General features: G+C 38.2%; 1 protein-coding gene across 1 annotated transcript; it reads left to right on the top strand.

Moving 5' to 3' along the window:
* The first annotated feature begins 19,046 nt into the window (after positions 1 to 19,046).
* On the top strand, positions 19,047 to 20,129 carry LOC115812531 (sushi, nidogen and EGF-like domain-containing protein 1). The gene is made up of 4 exons (XM_030775009.1): positions 19,047 to 19,074; positions 19,219 to 19,352; positions 19,653 to 19,919; positions 20,004 to 20,129. The coding sequence occupies exons 1-4, from the start codon at positions 19,047 to 19,049 to the stop codon at positions 20,127 to 20,129; spliced, it is 555 nt and encodes a 184-aa protein (XP_030630869.1).
* The last annotated feature ends 399 nt before the right edge of the window (positions 20,130 to 20,528 follow it).

Here is a 20,528-nt window from a genome sequence, read left to right as displayed (position 1 = left end):
CATCTTAATTTTAGCTTCAATGGAAAACAGAACTGCCCCTATATGAGAACAGGATTCTGACAATCTGTGAATAGAATAGAACGGACACTTCTTTATTAACAACAAATGGAAATTTGTATTTTGCACAGTTCATCTGTGGGTGTGCACTGTTGATAGATTTAAAACAATAGCTACAAGCAAAGCCACTAACACTTAAATCGGGGTTAACAGTTGCACAAAAGACAGGCGAACGTAAATAACTTACCCTGCCATGGAGTCGCAATGAGCTGCAATGACTTCTCTGTCTTGTTTCGAGATGATCCACGTCTTTAGTGATACTTCACCGGACCTTTGAGAGTAGTTAACCGTGTTAAGTAAACAACCATCACATTAACGTCGAGAGGCACTGGGGTGTTGAATGTTTGTTGCTAGGTTAATCCACAGGGCAATAAAAGAAAGGCCACTCACCCTGACAAAAACCAAACAACAGTCATTGTGGAGCACCTTCGTACTGAGGTCGTGGACCCAGCTGCCAGCTAAGAAGTTGCATACCTCATATGCTTTTTTTTTTTTTTGAGTAAGAGGATGTCTGGAGGATAAGGTAGTTGCTGCCTCAATAGCAGGCAAGTCTTTCAATTCAGCTGAAAAATCGTTCCTTCTCATAACATTCATTCATTCATTTTCTAAGCTGCTTATCCTAATTAGGGTTGCAGGGGTGCATTGGGTGAAAGGCAGGGAAACACCCTACACAGATTGCCAAGCCAGGGTGTTTCCCTGCTTTTCCATCGCAGGGCAGACACACAGACGAACACATTCACACAGATATTCACACCTAAGGGCAATTTTACCTGACTCACATGGTTTTGGACTGTGGGAGGAAACCAGAGCACCCAGAGGGAACCCATGTAGACACGGGGAGACACAGGGAGAACTTGCAAACTCCACACAGAGAGGACCCTGGCTGTCTGGCCAGGGATTGAACCCAGGACCTTTTTGCTGCGAGGTGACAGCTCTTCCCACTGCACCACCTTGCCGCCCACATCCATCATTGTTACTCTCTTTTTATTCCTTTCTCTTGTGATATCATCTAAACTAGTACAGTACAGGCTTTACTCCATCTCATCCATTCTGCTTTTCACTTCTTGCCCTCCATCTGAATTTTGAGCGTCATAATAGTCACATGATTGCAAACAAGCTTTTGAGTGATGAGGTTAAAAAAATAAGATTAATGTCTGAAGCAGTGCCTGATGTGGTAGAGGATACTGGATGACACATATACACAAAAACAGACACCCCTTCGTTTGATCAGCGTAGGGAAAGAACACAGAGGCAAACTCACTAGGTAAGGGACAGAGAGGTAGAGTTACCTAAACGATTAACTAGAAAGCAAATTTATCAGATACTGGCAGGCTAAAAACACTTGCAAATGCAACTGAGATTATGTCCTAGTGCTGTTACACCACAAGTGATCAACCCTATGGCTACAACAGATACAAAAACTGATGTCTGGTCATTAATTGTAGTGATTGTGATTGGCCTAATAAACAAGATTCATTTAACACTTTCCAGTAAGACAACTGACAGTTACTGCCTGGTATCATTCGTAATAAAGTTGCATGCACTAGCATTTGTAAAAACTGAGCACAACATATAAAGTCTTACAGTAAAGTATTTATTTATTTTTAAACTAGAATAGATATCTAAAAATACACAAGAGAAGACAATTTGCTGATTGATTGTTGTTTCCCTTCCCCCTTAACTTAGTAACTCCCTTCAAAACTAGTAACTGCTGAGTTACTCTGATTAGCTAGCAAGGTAACTGGTTATTTAGCTAAACACAAATAATAGCTGACATTTCACTTTGATGGTGACCTGTTAACTTGATAAATTGTATTATGTAAAAGCAGTGTTGTATCTACTTCACAGTAGTTCTCAATATATAAGGTATATTTAAGGCAAGCACAACCTAACCTTTACTATTACTGGCTGATTAAATTGAAAACCTACAATGTCCTGCTAAGTCTTCCTGGTTAAAGGCTACGATAACATTTCCACATTAATAGCATACAAATTATCTGCATTTTGACAGATGAGTTGATGATGATTAAACCTATCCAGTACATTTATTGACGCGTAGCATATTTATCAGTACCTCATAAATACAGTGTATAAATAAGGTGGTGTGGATTAATAAGATGGTGTAGGTTTTACCAAGTGAAATATTTGTTGCTCACCATGATTTTGAAAATGCAATTGCAGTCAGATGAGAATGACAGTCTGTGTCTATCGATAATTGATTTGGGTTGGATTATCCTGCCATCTCTAGTTGTAAGAAGTGGTTGCATCAGAGGATGAGTGGATGAGATATGATACATTCTGTTTTGATGTCATTTAGCTCCTTCACAGAGATCCCAGTAATTTTGCCAGCCTTTTCAGTAGTCCATTTAAGTTTATACCTGTTGCCAACAGAGAGACAATTAAACAAGACTTTACAGCTGAAAGTTAAACCTGAGTCTTTGTTTCTCCTGGTGAATGATACTAGCAGCTGTGTTATAGCATAGGGTGGTTAAGTTCCATTCAAGCCTTTGTAGAGTAAGGTTAATACTAATAAACACAAAGTCATTCCTAGTGGTGCATGTACATTTTGGTCATTCTATTTTCCGTTCAGAAACAGAAATGAGAAGATTAAAAACGAATGGTGTTTTGAATCCCATTTCAATATCCGAAAAGGATAATGGAAAAGCAAGTCATATTTTGTTTTCGGGCCCATAACACTCACTCACTCATTATCTAAGCTGCTTATCCTAACTGGGGTCACAGTGGGTGCTGGAGCCTATCCCAGCATTCATTGGGCAAAAGGCAAGGAGACAGCCTCGACAGGTCAGCAGTCCATCGCAGGGCAGATGCACAGAGAACACTTCACGCACTCATTCACACCTAGGGGCAATTTAGTATCTTCAATTTGCCTGACTTTGTCTTTGGGAGGAAACCAGAGCTCCCAGAGGAAACCCATACAGGCATGGGGAGAACATGCAAACTCCACACAGAAAGGACCCCGGCTACCTGGCTAAGAATCGAACCTAGGAGCTTCTAGCTATGAGGCAACAGTGCTACCCACTATGCTTCCATGCGCCCACTGCCTGGAAACCGGATATACAAAATTTTAAAAGGAGTAAATTTTCGTTTTCTCCTTTGTAAAACAGAAAATAAAATCACATGAAAACAAAAAATGGAAAATTCATTTCAATAACTCGTCAGCGACGCTGCTGTGATTGGGTAGGGTTAGAATCAAGGGTAGGGGTAGGGTTAGGTTATAACCAATCACAGTTTAGAGCATCCCTCCCTGCCACCCCTCCAGCTGATCCAATGTAGCACCAGCCGTTTCAGAAAATGAAAAAAATGGGCTATTTTCTGTTTTTGTTTTCATGCGATTTTATTTTCTGTTTTACAAAGGAGAAAACGAAAATTTAAAATTTTAAAATTTTGTATATCCTGTTTCTGGGCAGGAAAACGAAGTATGACTTGTTTTTCCATTATTCATTTTTGGATTTTGAAATGAAAATCAAAACACCATTTGTTTTTCATTTTCTCATTTCTGTTTCTGAAAGGAAAATAAAATGACCAAAATGTACACAGACCTAAACCCAGAATACCTTTAGACGTATCATTTCTTAATCTTAGGCTGTCCTCACATCTTCACCTCATCATGTTATTGTTTGCATACTCTTGTTACCAATGGGATGTCATGTGTTGCGTTTTATGTGTTCCCTTTGGACATGATCATGAGTAGCTTTTTTGTGTTTTCCTTGTTTGGGATCCCCTGTCATGAAAAATGTGTGAGCTATTATATCCAAATCCATACTTGTTTGGGTAATCTTCCAAGCTTACAATTACTTTTGTCTCTGTTTTGTCTTTGATATTTTACGCTTTACATGTTCAAGTTGAATTTAGTTGCTATGATGTACTATGGTTTCCTATCTAAATAAGACTCAAATTCTTCGCCACAGCTTACCCACACTGCTGCTATTTTTGTGATTATGTTTTCTCTACATGCAATTGTTTAACCCCATTTCAATATACCTCCAGGTAGTACTGAGTAACACAATTCAGGCACTTTAAATAAGGTCATACGCTGTTTCTCAAATTCCTTTCCTTGAATTTGCATACAAGATGTCATGACATTTTGAGAAGTTGCAGAGTGAGATTCTTTTAGAACTGCTTCTGTCAAATCGAAACCCGTTTTTCTTGTTTGATTTCATATTTTTCTTTCTAAATAACTGACATCTTAATTTTAAGCAATATTTAGTATGAATTGCTTTCCCTAAGAAGTAGATGCCATGTTTGAATTTTCCATTTGGTCTTAAATTTTTACACTGAGATTAGAAATTTCATTCAGGCTGTGTTCAAAAAAAGAGCTCCTGGAGAGCTCCTCAGTTATGTAAAAATTGCCCATGCGTACAGATGAAGCTCTCAATAGACCCAGTTTATAATGTGTCATAATATTTTGTGAAAACCATAGCATATTTTGATGTACCAATGCACTAGTACATTGCACATACTATAAATGTTGAAAACGTTGCTGCCAGCTGTTTCCAGGTTAAATAATTCAAACAGTCGATCTTGAAGATCCAGTATAAAAATTCAAATGATGTGGAGTCAAGAGACAAGTTTTGATTGGAATGAAAAAGACTTGAATAATAAGTTGGTTGCCCATGAGCCGTGAAGAAAAATACTTTGTCCTGACTGGATAGCTTTGCTACATCTAACCATGGATCTAATCATCTAATCATGGATCTAATAGATCTAATAATAAATAACATAATCATACAATCACTTTAATTTATCCCTTATGCAATTTTGTGACCTTTAATCTTAGTACAAACTTTTCAGAGGTCATTGTTTACAGTGCTGAAGATTTACATGAAAGCTGGTTTCAGACTTCATGATCCAAAACAATAACGTTAATGATTCTCTGAGACATATGGTCCTCATGCTCCCGATGCAGAATTGCAGGTGAACAGGAGGAGCAAGTTTTTGTGTTGTTTTTCATGTTCAAAATGCTTGAAATTATTTTGAGTAGAGCAGGCATAATCTAGCAAATGATCTTTAAGGCACGTCAGTGGAATGTGGTACAAGACAGGTTTTTTTTTTTCCCCTGGTGTGTGGGTTTTATGGTTGAATTAACATATGTGTTCATTTTTAACATGTTTTAACCAATAACCTGTTTATTATAGTGCATTAATATGTTTCTCACATACAGTTTAACATCTTTTTACATCAAAAATTCAAGTGTCTTTCAGCAGTGGAAAATAGCCAGTGGGTAAAATGTTAAAGTATGAGTCTCGCTGCTATTTGGTGATCTGTGTGAAGTTCTCTAGGCAGGTAAGGGGCAGGTAAGTGATGCTCCACCTACATCCACTGCTGTATAAAAAGAGAGCTAAACCATTGAGATTGATGGAATCTGGGTATATGAATGCACTGTCCCCAGGTGAAGAGACAGAAAGGCAACTTCTTCAGAAGAAAGAGCATAATTTCCTCTTCTAGCAAGGTAAGGTTTGCATGTTAGTGCACTGCTGACACCATTAAAATGTAAAGTACTGTACTTTATTTAGTATTTTGTATATTTTGAGATTCCATGTATCATTTAGTATCCTAATCCTTGCTGTTAGAAATTAAAAAACAAAAAGTAAGAAGGCTCATTCTAACCATCAAATTTATTTTTTATTTGCATTATACATATGAGTGTATAATGTATATCACAATACATTAACCATCATCACATTTTTCACATTTGTTTTTATTTGTCTGTGTTTTATTTATTTATAATTAATGTTTGAAATACCTATTATTTCTTGAAGGGCACTGCAGTCCTTAAAGATGGCTGGTACAGTTCCTCTTTCTGTTCCAGCCTTGGTACTTTTGATTCTGAGTAAGTATTCTATCATTTAAAAAAAAAAGACAGACTCTGGTTATAGGAATTTAGCCTCAGTATCTATCAAATTCAGTATCCAACATTAGATGGCTCTGGGTTAAATTGATAATATCAGGTACTCACAACACATCACACTCCACAGACACAGAAAATTAAGAATGAAAGTTTGGATATGTAGGAGAAGTGCTAATGTTGCCAGTGGACTTTGTGTTTCATTTTATAAATACATTATTTATAATGGACTGATCCATTACCCATTTCTCTCTCCCTCTTTTTCTCTCTCTGTCTTTCTTTCTCTTACCCTCTTACCTCCTGTTAGGTGTTGCCAAGGCACAAGACGGTAAATGTCTTTTGAATTATTTGCATGTTTCAGGACAAATTTACTTGAAAATTTTCAAATGCTTCTCTGTGCTATTAGGTTAGGGTGCTGTTGATGTTAGGCAATTATACGAGCCATAGTGTCCTTAGCAAACATGTTATGTCACACTCATGTGTTAAATAAATTTTACACTGTTATTGGAGAATGAATCTAAATGTTACAAGTTGAATATATTATCTGATGGAGAATTACATCATTTCAGTATTCATAAGCAAGCAGGTAATGGAAGTAGGAGTGTGTCCATATTGTTGTATGACTGTATATCATGGGTACGATTGCAGGTGTGTTCTACTCATATCTGGATGGTCTAGCAGCACCAGCCTCTGATGATGGCTCCACAAGTGCTGACCTACAGCAGCCTTTCAACTACTTTGGACGTAGTTACAGTCAAATACACGTGAGCAAAAAAAGAAAAAATATATATGTGTCCTAAAATGTGGATGTATAGAGTACACTACTATCTTTTTAATATATCACAGATACATTTTTCATTTCTCTCCAACTTCACTAAAACACAGTTACTGCGGTCTAGACTTTTCTAAGCAGAAGAGGAAGAAAACTAAAAAAAAAAACAAAAAAAACTATTCTCTTGATTTTGATTTCAGATCAATCACAATGGACAGCTGACATTCGACGCTCCATACACTGCCTTGTACCCAGACGATTTTGAGACTGGAGCAAGAGACCTCATTGCTCCACTGTGGACAGACCTCAACAATGCAGCTGGAGGAACCATCTACTACCAGGAGGTCACCAGTGGTCCTCTTCTTGAAAGAGCCACAGCAGAAATTAACACCCTTTTTCCTACTGTGTACTTCTCTGCTTCATCAGTCTTTACAGCTACCTGGGATGGTGTTCCAGACTTCGCTGGAAATGGGGTATGAGTGCTTCTTCTTCTCTCCCAACATACTACCACATATGTGTTTCTAGACATTTCATGGAATGAATTGAGTAACTCAGACATACATTTTGAAAAACAATTTCATCTTCAACTTTGATAAGAACAAGCCATTGTGCTTTTCAGGTGACACAAATTCAAGTGATTTTCATCTCTGGCGGACCTCTTTCCTTCATAATGATGAACTATCTTGTTGTCCCAGACACAAGTCAGAATTGGAGGGTGAGGATTATCTAAAATACATTTGCAAATAAAGCTTTGTTTAAGGAGGAGTAGTGACAATAAAAGGGTACGTGACTAAGTTATGATAGTTATTCTACGCTTTAACTGGGTTTTTTACATAGCAAATGTTCTTGGATTTCTTACATTTTTTCCTACTCACTTAGGTTTCCTCACTGATTTGTTCAGTTTTGTTTTGAAAAAATTAACCATTTTATGTATAGATAAAGTCAACAGCTGTGGTATTGCTGCTCAAAAAAAAAATCCATCCAAATGCGAATTTTAAACTTCTGTTTCTTTTTGTGTTCCCTGTGATGCTACTGCACATGGCTCTCAGGCTGGCTACACTAGAGTGGAGGAAGACCTTTATTTCTCAATTCCTGTGGCTGAATCTGAAGACCTCCCATTAAGCAGTAACGTCAACATTAATGGTCGCTGGGTCTTCCGTGTTGATGGTGGATCAGATGGTAAGTGATTTTGAAGATGACATAAGTAATCTCAGTCATTTTACTAGATATTGCTTTATGCCATGGGTGCCTTAGAAATAATAGCGCGTTGCTGATCTCTTATTTCTTATTTTCTACTATAGGCCTATATTTTTTCATACAATTATGTGCATGCACTCAATTTGCAACACATGCACAGTCATGTATTGCATGCTTATGATACATGCTGGTAGTGCTGCCCCGCCAATATCCCCCCTCCTCTGGAAATCGAACGTTAGACATTTTAACTAGTGTTAACTTGGCAGCTCAAATCATGGATACTCTCAGAAGAAGAAAACAATGGATTTGTGGACACATTTTAGCTATGATACAACTGAAAATAAAAAGCACTGCAAACAATGTGGGTGCAAAATCGGTGGTGAAAAATGCCGCATTCCTCAGGAGGCAAACCTAAGGAATGTAACGTGCCAAACAATATCTGTGTGCTTGATGAAAATGACTGTAATGATTTAATTTTTAAAAAAATGCAAATTTACTAAAATGTGACAAAAATGCATTAGACTAAAATTTGGCTAAAACTTGTATAGCTTCTATTGACTAAAACTAGACTAAAATTAATAGTGATCAAATGACTAGAATATGACAGAAAATGAATATGTATTTTAGTCAAAAGATGAAATCTAAGACTAAATCAAAATCACCTGCCAAAATTAACACTGCATAAATTAAAACTTTAATTTAGATCCCATACCATGTAGTGACCTACCCGTGTTTATTAGATCTTTTCAACTGTTCGGTTACATTTATATAAAATGCTTTCCTTTTCAGGGATATTCTATCCATATGTGGGTGCTGCTGCAGCACCCTCTGCTGATGATGGCTCCACAACTGCTGACTTACAGCACCCTTTCAACTACTTTGGACGTAGTTACAGCCAGATACACGTGAGCAAAAGAGAGTTACTTTTTTCCAGTACAATAAGTAATATTTATTTTTTTCATAAATCGTAAGTATGCATAATTGATTTATCCAAACTCAATAATGCATAGTCAGCTGTGCTCAGATCTCTTCCCAAACAAAAAAAGAGAGAAAGTGGAAAAAATGGAGGAAAAATATTTGTCTCCTCATTTTGATTTCAGATCAATCACAATGGACAGCTGACATTCGACGCTCCATACACTGCCTTGTACCCAGACGATTTTGAGACTGGGGCAAGAGACCTCATTGCTCCACTGTGGACAGACCTCAACAATGCAGCTGCAGGAACCATCTACTACCAGGAGGTCACCAGTGGTCCTCTTCTTGAAAGAGCCACAGCAGAAATTAACACCCTTTTTCCTACTGTGTACTTCTCTGCTTCATCAGTCTTTACAGCTACCTGGGATGGTGTTCCAGACTTCGCTGGAAATGGGGTATGAGTGCTTCTTCTTCTCTCCCAACATACTACCACATATGTGTTTCTAGACATTTCATGGAATGAATTGAGTAACTCAGACATACATTTTGAAAAACAATTTCATCTTCAACTTTGATAAGAACAAGCCGTTGTGCTTTTCAGGTGACACAAATTCAAGTGATTTTCATCTCTGGCGGACCTCTCTCCTTCATAATGATGAACTATCTTGTTGTCCCAGACACAAGTCAGAATTGGAGGGTGAGGATTATCTAAAATACATTTGCAAATAAAGCTTTGTTTAAGGAGGAGTAGTGACAATAAAAGGGTATGTGACTAAGTTATGATAGTTATTCTACGCTTTAACTGGGTTTTTTACATAGCAAATGTTCTTGGATTTCTTACATTTTTTCCTACTCACTTAGGTTTCCTCACTGATTTGTTCAGTTTTGTTTTGAAAAAATTAACCATTTTAAGTATAGATAAAGTCAACAGCTGTGGTATTGCTGCTCAAAAAAAAAATCCATCCAAATGCGAATTTTAAACTTCTGTTTCTTTTTGTGTTCCCTGTGATGCTACTGCACATGGCTCTCAGGCTGGCTACACTAGAGTGGAGGAAGACCTTTATTTCTCAATTCCTGTGGCTGAATCTGAAGACCTCCCATTAAGCAGTAACGTCAACATTAATGGTCGCTGGGCCTTCCGTGTTGATGGTGGATCAGATGGTAAGTGATTTTGAAGATGACATATGTAATCTCAGTCATTTTACTAGATATTTACTTTATGCCATGGGTGCTTTAGAAATAATAGTGTGTTGCTGCCTTTTCATATTTACTGATCTCTTATTTCTTCAAGGAGTTTGGAAAAAAATGTGTAGCAGTGAAGCAGTATTTCTCTTGGCAGTCTAATAAATAATTGATGTGTATTCTCAGCTTAGAACACACTGCACCTACAGAACCACAGACCATCTGAAATATTTTTCAAGGTCTGACCAACATTTCAACTGCAACATAAAAATAGTTAAGGCTGTATGACCTTTCATTGCAATAGCTTAAGAAAAAAATTGTAAATCCATTTGAATAAGAATCTACAAGATTTGCTGTAAGCCACAAGTTTTATGCAGCTGTGAGCATACCCAGATTGTAATGGCTTGAGCTATGTGGCAGTCACATAAACAAATGACCTATATAACTAGCAGAATCATATCTGATTACTGCAGTACTTTTTTCCTTTTCTTTTTGCACAAATTCAGTGTTAATGTCGTCGACAGAAACCGTGATGAAAAATGTTCGTCAACAAACTTTTTTCCAAGACGAAAATGAGACGATAACTAAATAAAAACGCACTTTGAAAATAAAAACTGTGCTGAAATATATTACCGTTTTCGTTGACGAATAATAACGAGATGATAACGTCAGAAACAGACCCATGGACAAGCGAGTTAGCTACTATAGGCCTATATTTTTTCATACAATTATGTGCATGCACTCAATTTGCAAGACATGTACAGTTATGTATTGCATGGATTTGTGGACACATTTTAGCTATGATACAACTGAAAATAAAAAGCACTGCAAACAATGTGGGTGCAAAATCAGTGGTGAAAAATGCCGCATTCCTCAGGAGGCAAACCTAAGGAATGTAACGTGCCTAACAATATCTGTGTGCTTGATGAAAATGACTGTAATGATTTAATTTTTAAAAAATGCAAATTTACTAAAATGTGACAAAAATGCATTTGACTAAAACTTGTATAGCTTCTATTGACTAAAACTAGACCAAATTTAATAGTGATCAAATGACTAGAATACGACAGAAAACGAATATGTATTTTAGTCAAAAGACGAAACCTAAGACTAAATCAAAATCACCTGCCAAAATTAACATTGCATAAATTAAAACTTTAATTTAGATCCCATACCATGTAGTGACCTACCTGTGTTTATTAGATCTTTTCAACTGTTGAGTTACATTTATTTAAAATGCTTTCCTTCTCAGGGATATTCTATCCATATGTGGGTGCTGCTGCAGCACCCTCTGCTGATGATGGCTCCACAACTGCTGACTTACAGCACCCTTTCAACTACTTTGGACGTAGTTACAGCCAGATACACGTGAGCAAATGAGTGTTACTTTTTTCCAATGCAATTAACATGTTTCTTTTTCATACGTTGTGAGTATACATAACTGATGTATCCAAACTCAATATTACATAGTCAGCTGTGTTTAATGAAAATGTAACTCTCTGTGCCCACACTGTGAACAGTGAATTTGTCCCATACCATCCAACCCATCAGTCAAGAACACACACCAGACACAAGAGCATTCTTTGTGCCTGGGGGGCATTGGGGTTAAGCACCTTGTCAAGGGCACACAGCCATTGATGTTGGTCCTGGGAATCAAACCAGCAACACTTCAGTCACAAGCCCAGTTCACTAATCTCTAGACCACAGTAGCTCTTCTCAAACAGGCACAGAAAAAAATGGGAAGGAAAAAGATGGAGGAAAAATATTCATCTCATTTTGATTTCAGATCAATCACAATGGACAGCTGACATTCGATGCTCCATACACTGCCTTGTACCCAGATGATTTTGAAACTGGGGCAAGAGACCTCATTGCTCCACTGTGGACAGACCTCAACAATGCAGCTGCAGGAGTCATCTACTACCAGGAAGTCACCAGTGGTCCTCTCCTTGAAAGAGCCACAATGGAAATTAACACCCTTTTTCCTGATCTGTCCTTCTCTGCTTCGTCAGTCTTTACAGCCACCTGGGATGGTGTTCCAGACTTCGCTCAAAATGGGGTATGTGTCCTTCTCATTTAACATATTGGTCAGTCTACTACAGTTCTGTTGAACATACTCTTGTGTCTTTCAGGTGGTGCATATTCAAGTCATATTCATTTCTGGAGGTGATCTTTCCTTCATAATGTTGAACTATGCTGGCGTTCCTGACACAAGTCAGAACTGGAGGGTGAGAATTATAGCCAATACGATTCCACATATTTATGTTTGGCTGGTTTAATTTAGCTTTTTAACTAAAACAGCCCAGCTTTCGAAAGAGTATTCCTATATGAAGGCAAATCCAAAAACTCTGGCATGCCTGCTCAACAATATATGCTCTGTCTAAATGAATATTTTACACTTCTCTCTCTTTTTTTCTTTTGACCACGTTGCTGCTTTACATACAAATTGCTCTCAGGCTGGCTACACTAGAGTGGAGGAAGGCCTTTATTTCTCAATCCCTGTGGCTGAATCTGAAGACCTCCCATTCAGCAGTAACGTCAACATCAATGGTCGCTGGGTCTTCCGTGTTGACGGTGGATCAGAGGGTAAGTTATTTTGACAATTACTTAAGTTACTGCATTCATTTGACTTTATATTTGGATTGTGGTCCCATTTGATAGTTTCGAAGATTTTTGCTGTGTTGTAGACCTTTGCCTTTTACTGCTCTCATATTTTTTAACGGGCTTTCGAGTATTTAATAAAACTGTGCAGTGGAAGTTCACTGACAGTGTAAAACTGATATGAGCACTCTGTTAGTGTTAGTGTCTCCCATAGCTACAGATGTACCTATGAATGTTTTAAAATGAGAATTTATGCAATTGGGTATAAGATACCACTAGTATAATTCCTTCAGGTGACTTCAGTTGTCATGGATTTGGCTATTTGTTTGTTATATGACCAAATAATTATTTATTAGTTCACTGTATCACTGCATGTTGTTCAATGCATGTAATCAATACAAGACATTAAAAAAAGTTTGTTTGGTTTGCTCAATCTAGTGCTTTAATTTATATCACACATGATGTTATGACCTAATTGTACTTAATTTCCTGCTTTGAGTGAATTGCATTTATCTGAAATGGTTTCCTTTACAGGGGTATATTATCCATTTGTGGGTGCAGCTGCTGCACCTGCTTCTGATGATGGCTCCACAACTGCTGTCTTACAGCAACCCTTCAACTACTTTGGACGCAGTTACAGCCAGATACATGTGAGCTAAAACACTGTTATCTATATTCTAGAACAATATGGCTGTATAGAATTATATTGATGTGCACTTGTTCTATAGCAGGATCCATTTGAATGTGCTTCCAACCTCAATATGTAAAAGTTCACATTCTTCAGGCTATTTTGTAACAAGAAGGAAAAGGCAAAAGGAAAACAGAGTGGAAAATATTTTTTTCTTTTCCATTTCAGATCAATCACAATGGACAGCTGACATTCGATGCTCCATACACTGCCTTGTACCCAGACGATTTTGAGACTGGAGCAAGAGACCTCATTGCTCCGCTGTGGACAGACCTCAACAATGCAGCTGGAGGAACCATCTACTACCAGGAAGTCACCAGTGGTCCTCTTCTTGAAAGAGCCACAGCAGAAATTAATACCCTTCTCCCCACTCTGTCCTTCTCTGCTTCGTCAGTCTTTACAGCCACCTGGGATGGTGTTCCAGACTACGCTCAAAATGGGGTATGAGTACTTCTACACCAACATCTTGATACAAATCACTTTTTTGGTGATAGTCAAACATTGCCTGATGCTCTGAATTGAGAAACTGAGGCATACATAGAAAAAATGAAATAACGAAAAAGAAAAAGAAAAAAAAACTCTTACCATTTTTGACATCAACAAACTCTTGTCTCTTTCAGGTGGCACATGTCCAGGCGGTTTTAATCTCTGGAGGTCATCTTTCCTTCATAATGTTGAATTACAATGGCGTTCCTGACACAGATCAGAATTGGAGGGTGAGGATTATCTTGCTATCTTCAGTATGATCACAAATAAATAGGGGGCAATAATAAACGAGGAAACTGATCAAGAAATTCTCAACATTTCACAGTTTGGTAAAGTTTTATGTTGTACGGAGGATTTTCTTTAATGTTCCTCAGTTTATTGAGGTGATTGTGCACAGTTCTAATATCCTTATTGAATGTGTTTACAACATCAGTGTAGGAAACCCCAAAAGACTGTTGTCATTGTTCAAAAAAGTTGTTGAGTCCAAATGAAGAATTTCATCTGTTTTTTTTTTTCCTTTTCACTATGATACTACTGCGAATATGAATGGCTCTCAGGCTGGCTACACTAGAGTGGAGGAAGGCCGTTATTTCTCAATTCCTGTAGCTGAGTCTGAAGACCTCCCCTCAAGCAGCAACGTCAACATCGATGGTCGCTGGGTCTTCCGTGTTGACGGTGGAGCTGACGGTAAATTATTTTGATGGTAGCCTGTGACATCATCACAGTCATTTCATTTGATATTTAGTACATGGATCCATTGTTACCTGAACAAACTCCTGTTGTGTTGGTGCCTCTTCCCTTTCACTGATCTGTTTTGTATAATCAGGGTTTTACATTATTAAACTGTACAGTAGTGGCTTACATTCAGTATAACACAACACTGAGATATATATGCTGAAGTTACCACAAAGTACTTTGGACAAACTGAGCATCTGAAATATTTGTTGAAGACTGACTATTATTTTAATCACCAAATGACAAATTGTATATGTAATATTTTCTTGCAATAGCTACAGACAGACATGGTAAATTCCTTTAGATGAGGGTTTGGAAGATTAGCTATGAGACACCAGTTGCAGCTCTCATGCTTAGATGGTGATGGATTTGCTATTTGTAAGCATTTTAAAACGGCACAAAATGACATACTGAATTTGTGAAATCACCTCAGCATGCCAGTTTTATTTTTAAGCTGTTTAGTTATCTTTATATGTTTGGGGTTTTTTGGCATTTGCACCAATGCTTTTAAAACACTAGATATTGTTATTGCCGAACTATTGTAAATGATTTAAAGAAAGTGTATATGAATATCTGGGGGAGAATCAATCTGACGCAATGTTAACACACAAGCTGTTAAAATCAGGTGTATGTTTATAGAACTCAAGAAGATTGTATCATACAAGATTGTCTATGATGGTTCCAATTTCAGATTTATTCTACCTGTATCTGGATGGACAAGCAGCAGCTGCTTCTGATGATGGCTCCACAACTGCTGACTTACAGCAGCCTTTCAACTACTTTGGACGCAGTTACAGTCAGATACACGTGAGCATAACAATGTTACCTACTTTCCCATACAGCAGAGTTATACTGCGATGTTTTCAGATGTCATATAGATGCACTTTTAATGTGTGTCCAACCCCAGTATTCCTCAGCTGACACCGGATATGCTTCTTCTTCAACAGGATGCGAAAGAAAAAAGAAGGACTGATGTAAAAATATTAAATTATTCATTTTGATTTCAGATCAATCACAATGGACAGCTGACATTCGATGCTCCATACACTGCCTTGTACCCAGACGATTTTGAGACTGGAGCAAGAGACCTCATTGCTCCACTGTGGACAGATCTCAACAATGCAGCTGGAGGAACCATCTACTACCAGGAGGTCACCAGTGGTCCTCTCCTTGAAAGGGCCACAGCAGAAATCAATGCCCTTTTTCCTGATCTGTCCTTCTCTGCTTCGTCAGTCTTTACAGCCACCTGGGATGGTGTTCCAGACTTCGCTGGAAATGGGGTATGTGTCTTCCTCTTTTAAAATAAATCTATAAGCTAAATCTATTATCTAAATCTTTTACAGTTCTGTTGAACATATTCTTGTGTCTTTCAGGTAGTACATATTCAAGTGATATTCATTTCTGGAGGGGATCTTTCCTTCATAGTATTGAACTATGGTGCTGTTCCTGACACAAGCCAGAACTGGAGGGTGAGTCAGTAGCAGTCAGTGTAATTTAAAATATTGTTTCTTGTTGTTTTTTTAAACAAGCATCATAAGAGCACATGACTAAAGTGGATTCTGCAATTTCAAAATTTATTTATTTGTTGTTGTTTTTTTTAAAGGGAAGGCTACTCGATTTCTTAGGCATTTTTGTGGCTGTTTTGGTTTCATCATACATACTTTCAGTTCATTTATTGAAAATATTTCCATCTGTAAATTTCATCAAACCTAAAAACTCTGGTATTGCTGTAAGATATATTCTGTCCAAATAATTATTTTAAATCTCTTTCTCTGTTTTTTTCTTTTGACCATGATGTTGCTGTATATGTAAATTACTCTCAGGCTGGCTACACTAGAGTGGAGGAAGGCCTTTATTTCTCAATTCCTGTGGCTGAATCTGAAGACCTCCCATCAAGCAGTAACGTCAACATTAATGGTCGTTGGGTCTTCCGTGTTGACGGTGGATCAGAAGGTGAAGTCACTTAATGATTACTTTTTTGTTTCGTTGTCATATTAAAAACCTGCTTCATCACAGGCTTATGTCCCTTCCACATTTGATATTTATTACAGATGTGTTAAAGAATTATTGCAGGTATACAATGGCAGTGTGCTTGACAGTGTCGGGCCAGACTTGATATGAATTATAATGCACTCAACCAAAGACAGACCGAATGAAAAACTTGTTGAGACCTAACTGATTTTTGTAAAATGAACCAATGCATAGGTGGTGTTTTGTTGCTGTAGATGTGGTATTTTAGATGAGGAAACACAGGATCGGTTGTAAGATACAACTACAGGTTGAGCATCCCTAATCTGAAAATCCTAAATCCAAAATGCTCCAAAATCCAAAACTTTTTGAGTGCCGACATGACAACCCAAGTGGAAAATTCTACACCTGATCTCACTTGCTCATGTGGGGCTCTGACGCTCTGTTGGCGCTAGTTTGTTACCAACCATCGTCAACGCCACACTTAAGTACATTACTCACTGTGCTTTTTGGTTATTCCCTGCTCTGTAGTAAAAAGATATTGTTGAAAACATCAAAAAGGGCTGTAGATACCCCTATGCACATTACTCATTTGCTTGTGGGATGCTGGTGTAAACAAATGTACTGCACTGCCAGTAGTATAAAAGTATTGCACATACAATTATGTACGGTACATAATACTTGATAATGATAATAAACAACTATGTGACTGGTTTATGCACCAGTATTTACTATACTGTAAGTACTATATTGGTTTTTATCATTATTTTAGAGTGTACTCTTTCTACTTTTAAAAAACGTTTACTGTATAACAGTATGCCGTGTTACGCTGGCTGTGGCCTCATACATCTTATGTTTACCACATCTCTGTTCAGGTTTGTAGCCTAGGAGCAATAGGCTATACAATATAGCATAGGTGTGTAGTAGGCTATACCATCTAGGTTTGTGTAAGTATACTCTATGATATCAGCACAACAACAAAATCGCCTAACGATGCATTTCTCAGAACGTATGCCCGTCGTTAAGCGATGCAAAACCGTATTCCAAAATGAAAAAAAAAAACCCCAAATCTGAAGCACTTATGGCCCCAGGCATTTCAGATAAGGAATACTCAACCTGTAGTACTGTTCTGTTAGCAAACGTAGGTTGCCATGGATTTGGTCATCAATATTATAATCCATGAATGCAGTCCAACAAAAGAAAGTTTAAAGATTATATGGGTGGGACACAATATCATTTGATTTTTTTCATCATCAGGCATTCCCTCAGGAAGAGAGTAAGACTGTAAGACAGTAAGACAGTAAAAATGGTGGAAACTGGACAATAGTTTTAAAAAAATTAAAAATTTGTGCATTAAATTTAAATCAGCAAACGAATACACATCAGATAGACTAATGAAATAGATGCAATAGATTTCCTTTATGAAGTGGAAGTCTTTGAGTGTACCACAAACACAAAATGCCAGTATGGCCGATAGCATGATTCTACCTGTTCAATAAGGGGCATGATATCTTTAGTTCCAGAAGGCTTCTTTCCGTTTGGGGATGGAGACCTGCAAACTCCTGTATCTGATGATGGAAGCTCTGATGAGATCATTTTGCAGCAGCCTTTCAACTACTTTGGACGCACTTACAATCAGATCTATGTGAGTACAATGTTGCAAAGCTCTATCAAATAATGCCATTACATTTCTTTGGTAAAAGCAGGGATGCACTCTGAATTTCCTGTCCCTATCTTAAGTAGTTTGTTGCTTAACACGATGTGTTAAATGGCTGGATCTATGCTTGTGCACATGCTGTGGTGATGAGAATGCTGCAATGTTTCCTGGAAATAACCGTACATTGATACTTTTACTAACTGTACATTCATTTCTCCGCAGTTTTAAAGCTCCTCTCGAGACATTTTATTCATGTTTCTCAATGTATGCACATGTATTCCCATTCAGGTCAATAATAATGGACACTTGACCTTCACTGAGCCCTTCTCTGAGTACAGCCCCTATTCAGGCTCTGGAAGAGACATCATCTTCCCACTGTGGACCGACCTGAACAATGGAATCCAGGGAACTGTTTCCTACCGACAGGCCACAGACAGTGCCACTCTGAACCAAGTCACCAGTCAGATTAATCAGTATTTCCCTGATGTTTCCTTTGCTGCATCCTGGGTTTTCATTGCCACATGGAACCAAGTGTCATACTACTCGGGCGCAGGGGTAAGTATCCCTGAAAGAAAGACCTACATTAAATCATTCACTGGAATGAATTCCTGTTAAGTCCACATTTTCATGTGCTACCAGGCCGCAACCTTCCAAGTGGTGTTGGTGTCCAGCGGTGATGTCTCCTTCTTACTCTTGAACTACGGTGACATTGATGCAACAGAGCAGCTTTGGATGGTGAGGAAAACACAATACTGTCGTTTATAGTTTCTAAGAGTATGGGCATTATGCAATCATTATTACATTGACTTTATGTTTACTGTGATTGTAGGCTGGATATGACACAGAGGACTCTTCCTCTTCTCTCACAATTCCTGCACCCGGCGCGTCAGACCTCTCATCAGGCTCCAATGTCGAAGTTATGGGTCGCTGGGCTTTCCGCGTCAACCGTAAGGAATTTTTTCTGCTCTCATGTGGAAACACATGAAAAACGCTAATCGATATAGTCTTGTCAACTGTTTAAGCATATCCAGAATAAGTTATATTTAAAAAGGAAATAAGGCAATGTAACTTCTTAACCTTTATCTGTACAGATCCTGCTCCAGCTGTCCTGTTTCCATTTGGGGATGGAGACCTGCAAACTCCTGTATCTGATGATGGAAGCTCTGAGGAGATCATCTTGCAGCAGCCTTTCAACTACTTTGGACGCACTTACAATCAGATCTATGTGAGTACAATGTTGCAAAGCTCTATCAAATAATGCCATTACATTTCTTTGGTAAAAGCAGGGATGCACTCTGAATTTCCTGTCCCTATCTTAAGAAGTTTGTTGCTTAACACGATGTGTTAAATGGCTGGATCTATGCTTGTGCACATGCTGTGGTGATGAGAATGCTGCAATGTTTCCTGGAAATAACCGTACATTGATACTTTTACTAACTGTACATTCATTTCTCCGCAGTTTTAAAGCTCCTCTCGAGACATTTTATTCATGTTTCTCAATGTATGCACATGTATTCCCATTCAGGTCAATAATAATGGACACTTGACCTTCACTGAGCCCTTCTCTGAGTACAGCCCCTATTCAGGCTCTGGAAGAGACATCATCTTCCCACTGTGGACCGACCTGAACAATGGAATCCAGGGGACTGTTTCCTACCGACAGGCCACAGACAGTGCCACTCTGAACCAAGTCACCAGTCAGATTAATCAGTATTTCCCTGATGTTTCCTTTGCTGCATCCTGGGTTTTCATTGCCACATGGAACCAAGTGTCATACTACTCGGGCGCAGGGGTAAGTATCCCTGAAAGAAAGACCTACATTAAATCATTCACTGGAATGAATTCCTGTTAAGTCCACATTTTCATGTGCTACCAGGCCGCAACCTTCCAAGTGGTGTTGGTGTCCAGCGGTGATGTCTCCTTCTTACTCTTGAACTACGGTGACATTGATGCAACAGAGCAGCTTTGGATGGTGAGGAAAACACAATACTGTCGTTTATAGTTTCTAAGAGTATGGGCATTATGCAATCATTATTACATTGACTTTATGTTTACTGTGATTGTAGGCTGGATATGACACAGAGGACTCTTCCTCTTCTCTCACAATTCCTGCACCCGGCGCGTCAGACCTCTCATCAGGCTCCAATGTCGAAGTTATGGGTCGCTGGGCTTTCCGCGTCAACCGTAAGGAATTTTTTTCTGCTCTCATGTGGAAACACATGAAAAACGCTAATCGATATAGTCTTGTCAACTGTTTAAGCATATCCAGAATAAGTTATATTTAAAAAGGAAATAAGGCAATGTAACTTCTTAACCTTTACCGGTACAGATCCTGCTCCAGCTGTCCTGTTTCCATTTGGGGATGGAGACCTGCAAACTCCTGTATCTGATGATGGAAGCT

This window comes from Chanos chanos, chromosome 5, assembly GCF_902362185.1.
Source record: "Chanos chanos chromosome 5, fChaCha1.1, whole genome shotgun sequence".
NCBI classification, from domain to species: Eukaryota; Metazoa; Chordata; class Actinopteri; order Gonorynchiformes; family Chanidae; genus Chanos; species Chanos chanos.
The sequence above is the reverse complement of the archived record's forward strand: the minus strand, read 5'-3'. Positions and strand labels throughout refer to the sequence as shown.